We start from the raw sequence: 12,017 nt of genomic DNA on the forward strand, positions 1-12,017 counted from the left end.
ATCGGGAAGGTTCGTCTACCTGTGAGACTTTATGTGCCTTCGGTCATGTTCTGCCAGAAGTGCAAGCAGTTGGATCATACGGCCGCCTACTGTTGCAATCAGGCACGCTGCTCTAAGTGCGGGGAGAAGCATGAGGAAGCTTCGTGTACAACACCAGCAGCAAACAGGTGTTTATATTGCACTGGGGAAGCATCTCATGCTCTCTCGGCGTGTCCGAAGTACATATCGCGCCGGGAAAAAATCAAGACTTCTCTAAAAACTCGTGTCAAAAAGTCCTATAGAGACATGCTAATAAAGTCTTTGCCAATCGTCTCAGAAAACCAGTTTGGCCTTCTAAGCGAGGATGAGTCCGAAGGGGAGGACCCATGCGAAGGAACATCAACTGGGCCATTTTTAAAAAATAATGTTTCACAGGCTCCAAAAAGGAAACGCACCACTAAAACACAAACCACATTGGCTGCCAGTAAAATTAAAACTAAAAGAAATCCTCAAAGTGGAAATAGTAATTCTTCCCCTCCTATTCAGAATCCTCCGGGTTTTAATCCATCCCCGAAGGACTTCCCTCCACTTTCTGGGAAGTCAAAACCCCAGGCTTCCCTTCAGACTTCAGGCCCATCAGTAGTTAACAGGAATGCAACAATTCCCAGAGAAACTGCATCTGATCCATCGTCGAATGGTTTTCCCAGCTTTTCGGCCGATGGTAAGATGAAATTCTCGGAAATCGTTGCATTCATCCTGGACTTTTTCAGCGTACCTGCAGGATGGAGGACTATGATTAATATGTTTGTACCGCTTTTGAGAGAAGTCTTGAAAAAGAAAGCTCTCACTATGACCCTCATCGCAGAAACAATTTCTTTTGATGGCTAACTCATCCAATGAGGGAAGAGAAGTTGTTTCTGTATTGCAATGGAACTGCAGAAGTATTCTACCAAAATTAGACTCTTTTCAAGCTTTGGTACACAATTTGAATTGTGATGTATTCGCCTTATGCGAAACTTGGCTTTCTCCTAACGTAGATTTCAACTTCCACAGCCACAACATTATTCGCCTGGATCGTGATGGTCAAAGAGGGGGTGGTGTTCTTTTGGGGATCAAGAAATGCCACTCTTTCTATCGTATTCCACTACAACCATCTCCAGGTATTGAAGTCGTTAGTTGCCAAGCTAGAATAAAAGGTCAAGACCTTTGTCTAGCCTCGGTTTATATTCCGCCATCTTCAAGCGTTAGCCGGAACCAATTGGCGAATATTATTTCACTAGCCGGGGTTCTGAATACTAGCCGGGGTTCTGGGAGATTTTAACTCCCATGGCGTGGGCTGGGGTAGCTCACGTGATGATGAACGTGCTAACATTATTTATGAGCTGTGCGACGACTTCAACATGACTGTCTTAAACAATGGGGAAGTGACTCGAATTAATGGATCCCAATCACAGCATAGTATTTTAGACCTTTCTTTAGCTTCTTCCTCTCTGAGTTTGGATTGTACGTGGAAGGTAATCCAAGACCCTCAGGGAAGCGATCATTTGCCTATCAATATTTCTGTCATCAGTGGTCGTAGTCCACCCGAAGAAATCAATATTCCTTATGACCTCACAAGGAATATAGATTGGAAAAAGTATGCATCGGACGTCATTGAAGCCATTGACCTAACAGAAGAACTGCCTCCGGAGGCAGAGTACAGATTTATTTCCGGGACAATTGTGGACTGTGCAATCGGGGCACAGGTAAGACGGAATGAAAGCTCGACGATACAGAAACGGCCTCCCACTCCGTGGTGGGATGGAGATTGCTCGCGCGCGCGAACTGAAAAGTGCAAGGCGTTTGTTGAGTTTCGCAGAACCGGATTGCCAGAGAAGTTCCAACGTTATTTGGCCTTGGAACGCAAGTTCAAGAACTTGATCAGGGGCAAGAAACGGGGGTACTGGCGGCGATTCGTGGATGGGTTATCTCGAGAAACGTCTTTGCACACGCTTTGGAGAACGGCACGAAACATGCGAAATCACACTCCTTCGAACGAAACTGAAGAAAGTTCAAGTCGATGGCTGATACAGTTCGCGAAAAAGGTCTGCCCGGACGCAGCACCAGCTCAGAGACACTATCGGGATACAGAGAATAGTTCCGAAACGGAGGATCAATTCTCGATGGTCGAACTTTCACTTGCGCTCTGGTCTTGCAACAATTCAGCTCCCGGACTGGACAGAATCAAATTCAACTTGTTGAAGAATCTGCCAGATACCGCTAAGAAACGCTTGTTGAATTTATTCAATAAGTGTTTGGAGTTGAACATTGTTCCGCATGACTGGAGACAAGTGAAAGTCATCGCCATCCAAAAACCGGGAAAACCAGCTTCTGAATACAATTCGTATAGGCCGATTGCAATGCTCTCGTGTCTCCGGAAATTGCTCGAAAAAATGATTCTCTTTCGGCTGGATAAATGGGTTGAATCAAACAACCTGTTGTCAAGTACACAATTTGGATTTCGTAGAGGCAAGGGTACGAACGACTGTCTAGCATTACTTTCATCAGACATTCAATTGGCGTTTGCCCAAAAAGAGCAGATGGGGGCAGTATTTCTGGACATCAAAGGGGCATTCGATTCGGTGTCCATAGAAGTGCTATCTAGTAATCTTAACTCTTGCGGACTTTCACCAATTTTGAACAATTTTCTATACAACCTGTTGTCTGAAAAAATCATGCATTTTAGCCATGGAGAAACCAAAGTTGAACGAATTAGTTACATGGGTCTACCCCAAGGCTCATGTTTAAGCCCCCTGCTATACAACTTTTATGTCCGAGAAATCGATAGTTGTATGGCACAAAATTGCACGCTACGACAGCTTGCGGATGACTGTGTTGTTCATATCACAGGTAAAACAGACGCCCAAATAAAACCTCCGTTACAAGAAACTCTAAATAATTTATCACATTGGGCCAGGAATCTAGGTATCGAGTTTTCGCCTAGTAAAACCGAGTTAGTAGTTTTTTCAAGGAAGCATTCCCCTCCCCAAATAGAGCTCCTTATGATGGGTAGAACTCTAACTCAATCTCTTAGTTTTAAATATTTGGGTGTCTGGTTCGACTCTAAATGCCTCTGGGGAAAACATATTAGGTACTTGACACAAAAATGCCAAAAGAGAATCAATTTTCTTCGAACGATTACTGGAACCTGGTGGGGTGCTCATCCACAGGACCTCATCAGGTTATACCAAACAACGATACTGTCGGTCATAGAATACGGAAGCTTTTGCTTTGGGTCCGCCGCGCAAACCCACTTGATTAAACTAGAACGAATACAGTATCGTTGTTTGCGTATTGCCATGGGTTGTATGCAGTCGACACATACGATGGGTCTCGAAGTACTGGCGGGAGTAATGCCGTTGAAAAATCGGTTCTTCGATTTATCGCTACGTTTCCTAATTCGAAGTGAAACTATGAATCCTTTGGTGATAGAAAATTTGGAAAGGCTTATGAATATTAATCCGCAAGCAGTGATTGAAATCCTCACCAATTTTCTCATCAGAGGCATTCAAAATACACACTTTGAGGCCTCGCATAGCTATACAGGAGACGATACATATACATTCATTCAAACCTCCCCCTATGAGGAGGATCTGCTCTGAGAGACACTATCCGTTTGCTGCCCCGAACGAACTCTCTCAACGTTCGGTTGCTACATGATGCATGAAGAAGACGAGGCACACATACTCATTTTCGTTGTTGAATTTGAATAACTCCACCTCGCCGCAAAGGTTGAGGCAACAACAAAAACAACCAAACTTATTGCGTTGCATGGCCCGCAACGTATGGTGAAAGAGGGGGGAAGAAAAAGAAATGAAAAAACTAGCTGCCTGCGTGCGGTTGCTGTGCAATAATAGCAATAGCAGAAAAACCTCACGCATTCGATCCAGGCACAAACGAGGAGACTCGGGTTTGCTCTGCCTTTTGAATTCGGTTCCCTCAAGGTTGTGACAGGAGATGAGTGAGAGCCATTCGTTTGGTTTTTTAGATTCGCTGCCTCGAATGTATAATGCTTCATGAAGGCGGCCATGTTGAGAGCGTATACATCATCGGTTTTGTCGTTTTCGCTGCCTCAAAGCAACCTTTGCTTCCGAGTAAAGCGTTGAGCGAGAGATGGTTGATCAACTCATGCTCAGCAAAATTCAATCACTGTCCGCAAGTAACATATGTAAATAATTATAAAACTTTTAGGCAATTAGAAATAAATCCTTCTTTATTAAATTCGGACACGAGTCACTTTTACCCGAGTAGCAGTTCCTTGATAAGATTCGATCTTTCCATGACCGCTGACATCCGTGGAATACCAGATCACGTCCGACCCAACATTATTCCTTCAATCTTTGCTTCAAAAGTACGTGAAATTGATCCTATAAAAATGTTCTTTACTGATGGTTCTAGAATCGACAACGCGACTGGCTTCGCAGTGTATAATGAGGGCTTTGAAGCTTCGTTCAAGCTTCGAGAGCCATGCTCCGTTTACACTGCTGAACTAGCCGCTATTTACTGCACCTTGAAACACATTCGCACACTGCCCGCAGACCACTATTTCATCTATTCGGATAGTCTCAGCTCCGTTGAGGCAATTCGATCGATGAAACTGATGAAGCGCTCTTCCCATTTTTTGCTGGAAATTTCAGGGATATTGGGCGCTCTGATCGAAAATTCGTATAGGATTACCTTAGCTTGGATCCCGTCTCATTGTCTTATACAAGGCAATGAGAAGGCGGACTCATTGGCTAAGGTGGGCGCGTTACAAGCAGAGATGTTAAAATCGCGAGTCTACATACTCGATCGCACTTTGCCCTTCTTTGCAGAACGATTTTATTTCGTTAAACTCAAACTGCAATGATGCTATCGGAAATTCAAATCGGAAAGCATCAGGAAGTAAGCTTCGGGTAAACTCGGCAGGAGTAAACAGCAATCGGGGGAAACATCAGGGAAGCGAACGTACAGTTCTGCGAATTCAAAATTCAAATCGTTTTCGTTCGGCAGCCGAACACATCAATCGGACAACGCATGGGGGCGTGGCTAAAAGTGATAGATACAAGGGAACGGGAAACGAGCGAGAGAAGGGTGCGAGGAATGGGAACTCGGTCCGTCGGGCAACGATCGCTTGTGTGCAATCGTGTGCGGTAAGCTTCGTTCTGTTGGTTTGTTGGTGTGATTTTATTCCTGCGAGGCATGGGAAACATCAATGCAGAACTGTACTCTTCGTTTTGTGTGCAATCACGTAATGATTGGAACGAAGATAAAATCAATCTGCACACAACAAGTTAAACTCGGAAAAAATCAGCCGAATGATTCTTTCCGAAGCGAGTTTACACACCGCTGGTTACAAGGTGAAATCTTTGAGAGGATAATAACTTACAATGAATATTTTTCAATACCTCGCACTTTAGCGATTAACGCTTGGCAGTCTTGCTGGGATAATGGCACAAAGGGACGTTGGCTCCATACGATTATCCCTAAGGTTCCGACGAAGGCATGGTTTAAGCATTTCAACATGAGTCGCGATTTCATTCGCGTGGTTTCTCGGCTCATGTCAAATCACTGCCGGCTTGACGCGCATTTGTTTCGTATACAACTAGTTACAAGCAATGTTTGTGTTTGTGGGGATGGCTACCACGATATTGATCATGTTGTGTGGACGTGTGAACGGTTTGATCGATCGAGGGCTTGGCTACTGGATACCCTTAGGGCCCGACGTAAACCACCTGGTGTTCCAATTCGAGACATCTTGGCAAAACTTGATCTTGAATATTTGTACCCTATCTACAAATATCTTAAAATGTCTGACTCGGTCGTTTAGTCTTCCTTCCTTCGTGGCTTTTCCCCTGTATATGTACCCTATTAATGTTCATTTCATCTATTCAATAGAATAACCTACCGTCCAATGGGTTCCACAAACTCCACCAGAAGTCTGGCCAGGAAGACGACAATCTGAAGTAGCTCATGCATCCACAGCTACAGGAAGCCACCACCGAACCCAGATGGAGAAATGTTTCCGATAGTGAACCCTAAACGCTCCCCTTCCCAACCCCCAAATTAAAATACAACTAACAGTTGAGTCGCCGCGACTATTACGGCTCCCCCTTCTACTAACATAGATTAATAAAGTGATACACTCGGCAAAACGAAACTTTATAAAAAGTAAAATGCCTTAATAAACAAACCTATGATAAAAAAAAAAATAAAACTGTATATTTCCAGCAAGAAAAGTGTAAAATGGTTTTTTACTACTAAAATCTAAATGAAACATTATTTTAGTCTCGTTGGGTTAAAGGCTAGTGGTGCCAATTTTGCGATGCGATCCGAAAATTGTTCATATTGATTACCGCATGAAGCGGTATCATACAAAAACGATCACCACCACCATCTTCTTCCCAAGCACCCAAAAGATTCCCTTTATAGTTATATTAATCGTTTTTTCATCATATGGAATCATTTAGATACAAATAACGATACAGGGAACGGGTTGTTATAAGCTATCTATAGCTATATAGTTAAAACCTTACATTTAAAATTGAAATAATCATTAAATTATTTCGTTTCAAAGCACTATTGCCCCGAACAGCAATATGGATTATCGAAGTAGCTATAAACGCTTAATTTCTTGAATCCCAAATTTGTATTACTAAAATTCTTACTCATATTGGCAACCCTGCATAGCTGAATTTTACCGAAATTTTGAGCGCCATTTTAAAATTTGACACTTAGGCCGTTCGGTAAAATGCAGGTGTCCGTTCGTTCGTTTCTGTTCGTTTGCTTTTGCTGGCCCCTTTTTCCGCACCGTGCCAGGCCCGCTGCTGCCTTTTTGTACCCGGTACAAGATTAACGAACGAACCAACAAAGCGATTGCCGAGCGCTTGGTGAATTTGGAACTCTTTCTTCGGATTTTACCCGTAATTTGGCCGGAAAAGGCGCTAGAACCGAGTTGTTCTTGCGGAATAAGTGTTAACGATAGTGAGTGTTAATTAGGAAGTTGTGGAAAATCAAAAGTAATCGCGAAATCGACGATTTCTGATACAGAGAGGGAAAATTTTTGAGCAGGCATTCAGTAGCTCGCTTTTTTTCCATTGAGTTCGGAGTTGAAGACAAAAAGTAAATTAACTAAAAAATACGCTTTTAAAGGTAAGTTTTGGTTAAGCATGCTTAGACAATTTAAAACGACATGTATTTGTACATAAGTTTTACACGAAATGTTAAAATACACTAATTTACAATTTGAAAATTTCTCACCGCATCCAACAGCGAATTATGAATAGTATTCAAAACACTTTAGAATGAATGAGTATAGCGTAAATAAAACGTTTAGTGGTTTCAATCAACATTCATTAACAAATTTTTATAATTAAAAAAATTGCGGGGAAATAGTTGAAAAAAAAAATAACATGAAACCAGCCAGTGCTGCCAATATTTACTCGTTCATTATAAATAAAAAAAAACTCCAGTAATTATTAAGGTGGTACACATCGAAAGTATTTCGGCTTAAAGCACACTAAGGCTGGAACAAATATCAATTTCTCCTTTTGTCACCCCCCCACCCCCCACCCCCCCCCCCTTTGATATTTCCAAAATCCCGAAGGGGGGAATAAATAAAGTTTGTAATATTTTAGGTAAATTTAAAATACAAAATCAAATATCCGAAAGATTACAAGACTAAGAACCAAATTTTGGAAGATGGAAATGAATTCACATTTACTTGCATTATTCGATGAACAATATTTTGGTTTTTCGAACGTTTTTAAATAGCTATGTTATTATGTTTAGAAACATGTCTTAATACCTACTTCAATTTCTTTCGCTCTGATCTCAAAGTTGTTTGCTGACATTGGTCAAAGAGAATTCATAAATTTGAATCATCAAGAACAAATAACACGCTTTTTTTAAATTTACAATTAGTTTATTATAAGCCTAAAAATAAGACGCTTTCTTTATCATTATAAATCTTAAATATTATTTATTTTGGGACCGTTTAAAATTAACAAAAATTTTATGTTGGTTCTTTTCTCCCAACAAAGAATCGTACATAAAAATAATCTCCAACTGACAAACATGGGCAAAGAAATCGATCCGGCTGACATCGGCAAACACCCGGACCTGATCCGGAAGGCCCAGGGCGAAATGGCCCAGTGTGATGTGCTGGTGTGCGGCCGCTGTCACTCGGTGTTCCACTTCATCGAGCTGTTCCGGGAGCACAAGGAACAGGAATGTCCCAAAGAGTCCACGCTGAAGGACTGCCGGGAAACGAAGGCCAAGGTGTGGGCGTTTCTGCTGTGGAAGGCTGCCCAGCTTAACGGGGACGGGGCCTCTGGAGCGGAAGGTGGCACTGGGAATGTAAACTCCTGGAAGCTATACCAAACCTGGGTCAAGCTGGAGGAATCGGTTCGCGAAACGTGGATCGTCGCCGGGCGGACCATTCAGTCGTTTGCGCGGGTAAGTTCGATGGTTTTCATGGGGGAATCAAAAGTTCGAATTAAAATATATTTTAAATTTTCTAGATGGGCCAAGGAAGTTTGCAGGAGATGCCAGTTAAGATAACCAAGACTATCATCGAAAGTGGACCTGATGATAAAAGTAAGTTGAGCTTAGCTAAAAAAAAAGTCGTATTTGAAATTTTATTTATATTAAATCTACTTCTAGAACAAGCAACGGGAACATCGCCTTCGACGCAGCAGAATAGATATTTCCCACCCCGTAAACCGGAGATCAAAACCAATGCTTCGCCTGGTGCACTTCCGGCTAAGGTTGATGAAACGAAAAAGTCACCAATTGTAACACAAGTTAAGAAACCGGAGCCAGTCGTACCGAATAAACCAGGAGCTGGGTAAGGATGCTGCTTATCCAGTGATACTTTCAGTTGATTGACGTCTTTTTCATTTTCCAGAAAACGTTCGGTGGCCAAACGTACTACTCCTGGTAGCGGCGAAGTCGTCGAGGAGGAAGTCGAGAAGATTTTGGCCAAGCGGTTCAATCCACGCCGTAAAGAGCATGAGTATCTGGTGAAATGGTCTAAGTATGCCCATGATCAAAACACCTGGGAACCGTTGATTCATTTGCAAACATGCCAGAGTGTGCTGGAGTACTTCGAAGTTCAACTGGCGAAACAGAAAGAGCAAAGGGCAGCTGCTGCTGCTCGTACCTTGCAGCAACAACAGGCTGAAAAGGCCAAAGCTGCTGGAACCGCGACTCCTGCTACACCTACATCGGTCACAAATACTGCTGCAACAAAACCGGTCACCTCGGCTACAGCATCTACAACTTCTTCGTCTCTTCCATCGGTGACGGTTTCTGTTTCGCAGGGATCCCCAACAAGGCCCTTCCGCAACTCAAAGGTTAACGCAATGGATAAGGTCAAGCAGTGGGTTGGGAGTACGGTTGCCGCCAATGCCGGGAGTTCTAGCTACGAGGAAAACAGCGGTATCAAAAGGAAGATGGAAGTCGAAGAGGAACCCAAGGAAGAAGTAACGATCAAACGAGTAAGGGCGGAAAATGGCCCTGTAAACCAGATGTTGAATAGAGCCCAGCAAAACACAGGCGTAAAAATGGTTCCAGTTGGAGCGAAATCCCCAGTAAAGATCGTCAACGGCATAGGGGCTCTCAAGAAGGAAGATGGCAAGTCAGCTGAAGTCATTGTCAAGACTATTAAAGACGGCACGGCTAGTGGAGTTGTGAAGAAGCCTGGTTACACCGGAGCAAAAAATGTGGCAGGTGAAGCTCAAGTTCAAATTGTCAACCGAGGAGAAGTTCCGAAGCAAGGCGTTTTCAAAGTGTCCCCAGGAACGCCTTCTCCTCAGGCTTCCCCTACGATTGTTAACCGACAAACGCCCCCAGGCACCACTACTACAACTACAACTCGTATCGTTCGCAAAAACATCGGAGGACAACAACAACTGGTTAAACAGGTTGTAAGAACTACCATTCCGATCGCCCAAGCTCAAGCCCAGGCACAAAATCAAACACCCCAACAACGGCAACCGCTTCAGAGAGTATTCAGCAATTCAAGTCCAAATGAAGCTCCCATCCCTAAATTAACGACCAACATTGTCCCGCGAAGCTCGCTCTCCCCAGGACAATCGAGATCACAAAGCATCAACCGTAACTTGAGGAGTACTCCACCCTCCAAAAACACTACCCCAGAGCAAAAAATTAACGCGCTCCGTAAGCAAGGACTCAACGTCGTTAAAAGGACAGTATCCCCCGCTGCTACTTCTCCGGCCGTCAGCCAGAAATCACCGGAAGACGACGAGGGCATTGCTGATCCATTCCCATCAAATATCCAGAATCCACCACCAGAATCTCCCTCGAGAGAGCTCACTCTTTGCCCCGTCACTGGAAAAATTCTTGGCCAAGCCGAAGGTGAACCCACTCCGGTTCCAAGTCCCGAAATGCAAGATGACAAGGTTCAAACCAAACAGGAACATACGCAAGAAATGCAACAGGAACAGGACACCCAAGTGCAGCAGATACTCACCAACGAAGACGGTTCCCCGATCATTGTGGCCGGCGAAGATGGCACCCTGTATCAGGTAGCCGGCAAAAACGCCGAAGGTCAAACCATCCTCATTGCCCAGGGTGCCGACGGGGAGCAGCAGTGTGTTTTGGTAGCTGCCCAGGAAGGCGAAGGCGACGAATCCAATGCTGGCGTTATGACCCTGGATGCGGCCATCTCCGAAGCCGTTGCCCATGTGGTACCTCAAGAGGTAAAATTTAACCTTTAATAGCTTCATTTTTAAACAATAATTTTAATTTCATTCTTTACCCTCAGGGTCAACAGTTGACGGAAGAACAGGCCGCCCAGTACAAACTGCAGCAAGAAGCTGCCGGAGTGGATCCAAATCAGCAGTTGACGATCCAAACCGAGGATTCCCAAGACGGTCAAATTACGGCTGAAGTAGTACAAGCTGACCAACCATCACCCGGTAAGTGCAAGCTTGAATGCCTTTACAAAAAAAAATCCTTATCCAATCCTGATTTCATTTCCAACAGGTGGTACGCGCCGGGTGGTTCTGCTGCTACCGGACGGCAGCTTCATGATGACCGAAGTTAACGAGGAACAGTACCAATCGCTTAATTTGGTAAATTAAAGTACAGAGAAAAAAAGGATACCAGCACGCAAACTGACAAACTAACTTACTATTAAGCAAAGTGTTTGAATAATTTAGGCTATTTTAGTTTTTTCCGCAAAACAATGTCTCTTCTATCGACCGAGCCTATTGCAACCGAATTTCGTTTTCCTACGAGTAAGCCAACAAGTAAGTTTTACTACTTCCTGTACAGATGCCATTGGAACTCCTGATGGGTTCCAACTTAAGACCTTTGAAGCATAGTTTTAAACCTCTTGATTATATAAGTAACTCTACTGTTCCGTACAAGAATTTCGGACTTCGGAATACATATAAGAATTACGCTAGAGTAAAGTTTATCTGTTAGTGGTAGTTTACGTGAGATAATTACGTAGTGCGTAGGATGCATTCAGTAAAAGCGCTTTGTTTGACAACCTTTGAAGAAAAAATGCCGATTTTAATTATATAAAAATGAAGTTAGTTAAAATATTATCAATCAATCATCTGGCGTTTCTTTTTATCCGAAATTGCTTCGTGTATAATGGTGGTTTATATCGATTGTTTTCTGATCTCCCAAACAACGGACTTCTCGCAATGCTTTTCAGATATCAGTCATTTTAAAAAGACATGAGACTATCTCATGTTTTCAACAACAGACAACAAAGGTAGTCTCAAAACAAAAATCGCAGGCTTTTAAGGAAGCCTGAATGATTTTCTTTCTGTGTGTTGTTTTGTTCGATGTGAAGGTAACAATTACCGAATTATTTGGTTCAAAACATCGTCCAAAAGGGAGCATGGAAACCTTTTTGGGGGATTTGGATAATTCGGTAATTGGTTTTTCTGAACACTATCGACCTTAAAAAATGCAGCCAGTCACATAAAAGCAGGAAGTTCTGACCAAATACCAGCTTTTTTTTTAATTCGAAAACATAT

General features: G+C 43.1%; 1 protein-coding gene across 1 annotated transcript; it reads left to right on the forward strand.

Moving 5' to 3' along the window:
• The first annotated feature begins 6,857 nt into the window (after positions 1-6,857).
• Positions 6,858-11,584, forward strand: LOC129747974 (uncharacterized). The gene is made up of 7 exons (XM_055742420.1): positions 6,858-7,149; positions 8,040-8,454; positions 8,520-8,595; positions 8,662-8,845; positions 8,906-10,721; positions 10,787-10,940; positions 11,008-11,584. The coding sequence occupies exons 2-7, from the start codon at positions 8,074-8,076 to the stop codon at positions 11,103-11,105; spliced, it is 2,709 nt and encodes a 902-aa protein (XP_055598395.1). The 5' UTR covers positions 6,858-7,149; positions 8,040-8,073; the 3' UTR covers positions 11,106-11,584.
• The last annotated feature ends 433 nt before the right edge of the window (positions 11,585-12,017 follow it).

This window comes from Uranotaenia lowii, chromosome 2 (genome assembly GCF_029784155.1).
Source record: "Uranotaenia lowii strain MFRU-FL chromosome 2, ASM2978415v1, whole genome shotgun sequence".
Taxonomy (NCBI): Eukaryota; Metazoa; Arthropoda; class Insecta; order Diptera; family Culicidae; genus Uranotaenia; species Uranotaenia lowii.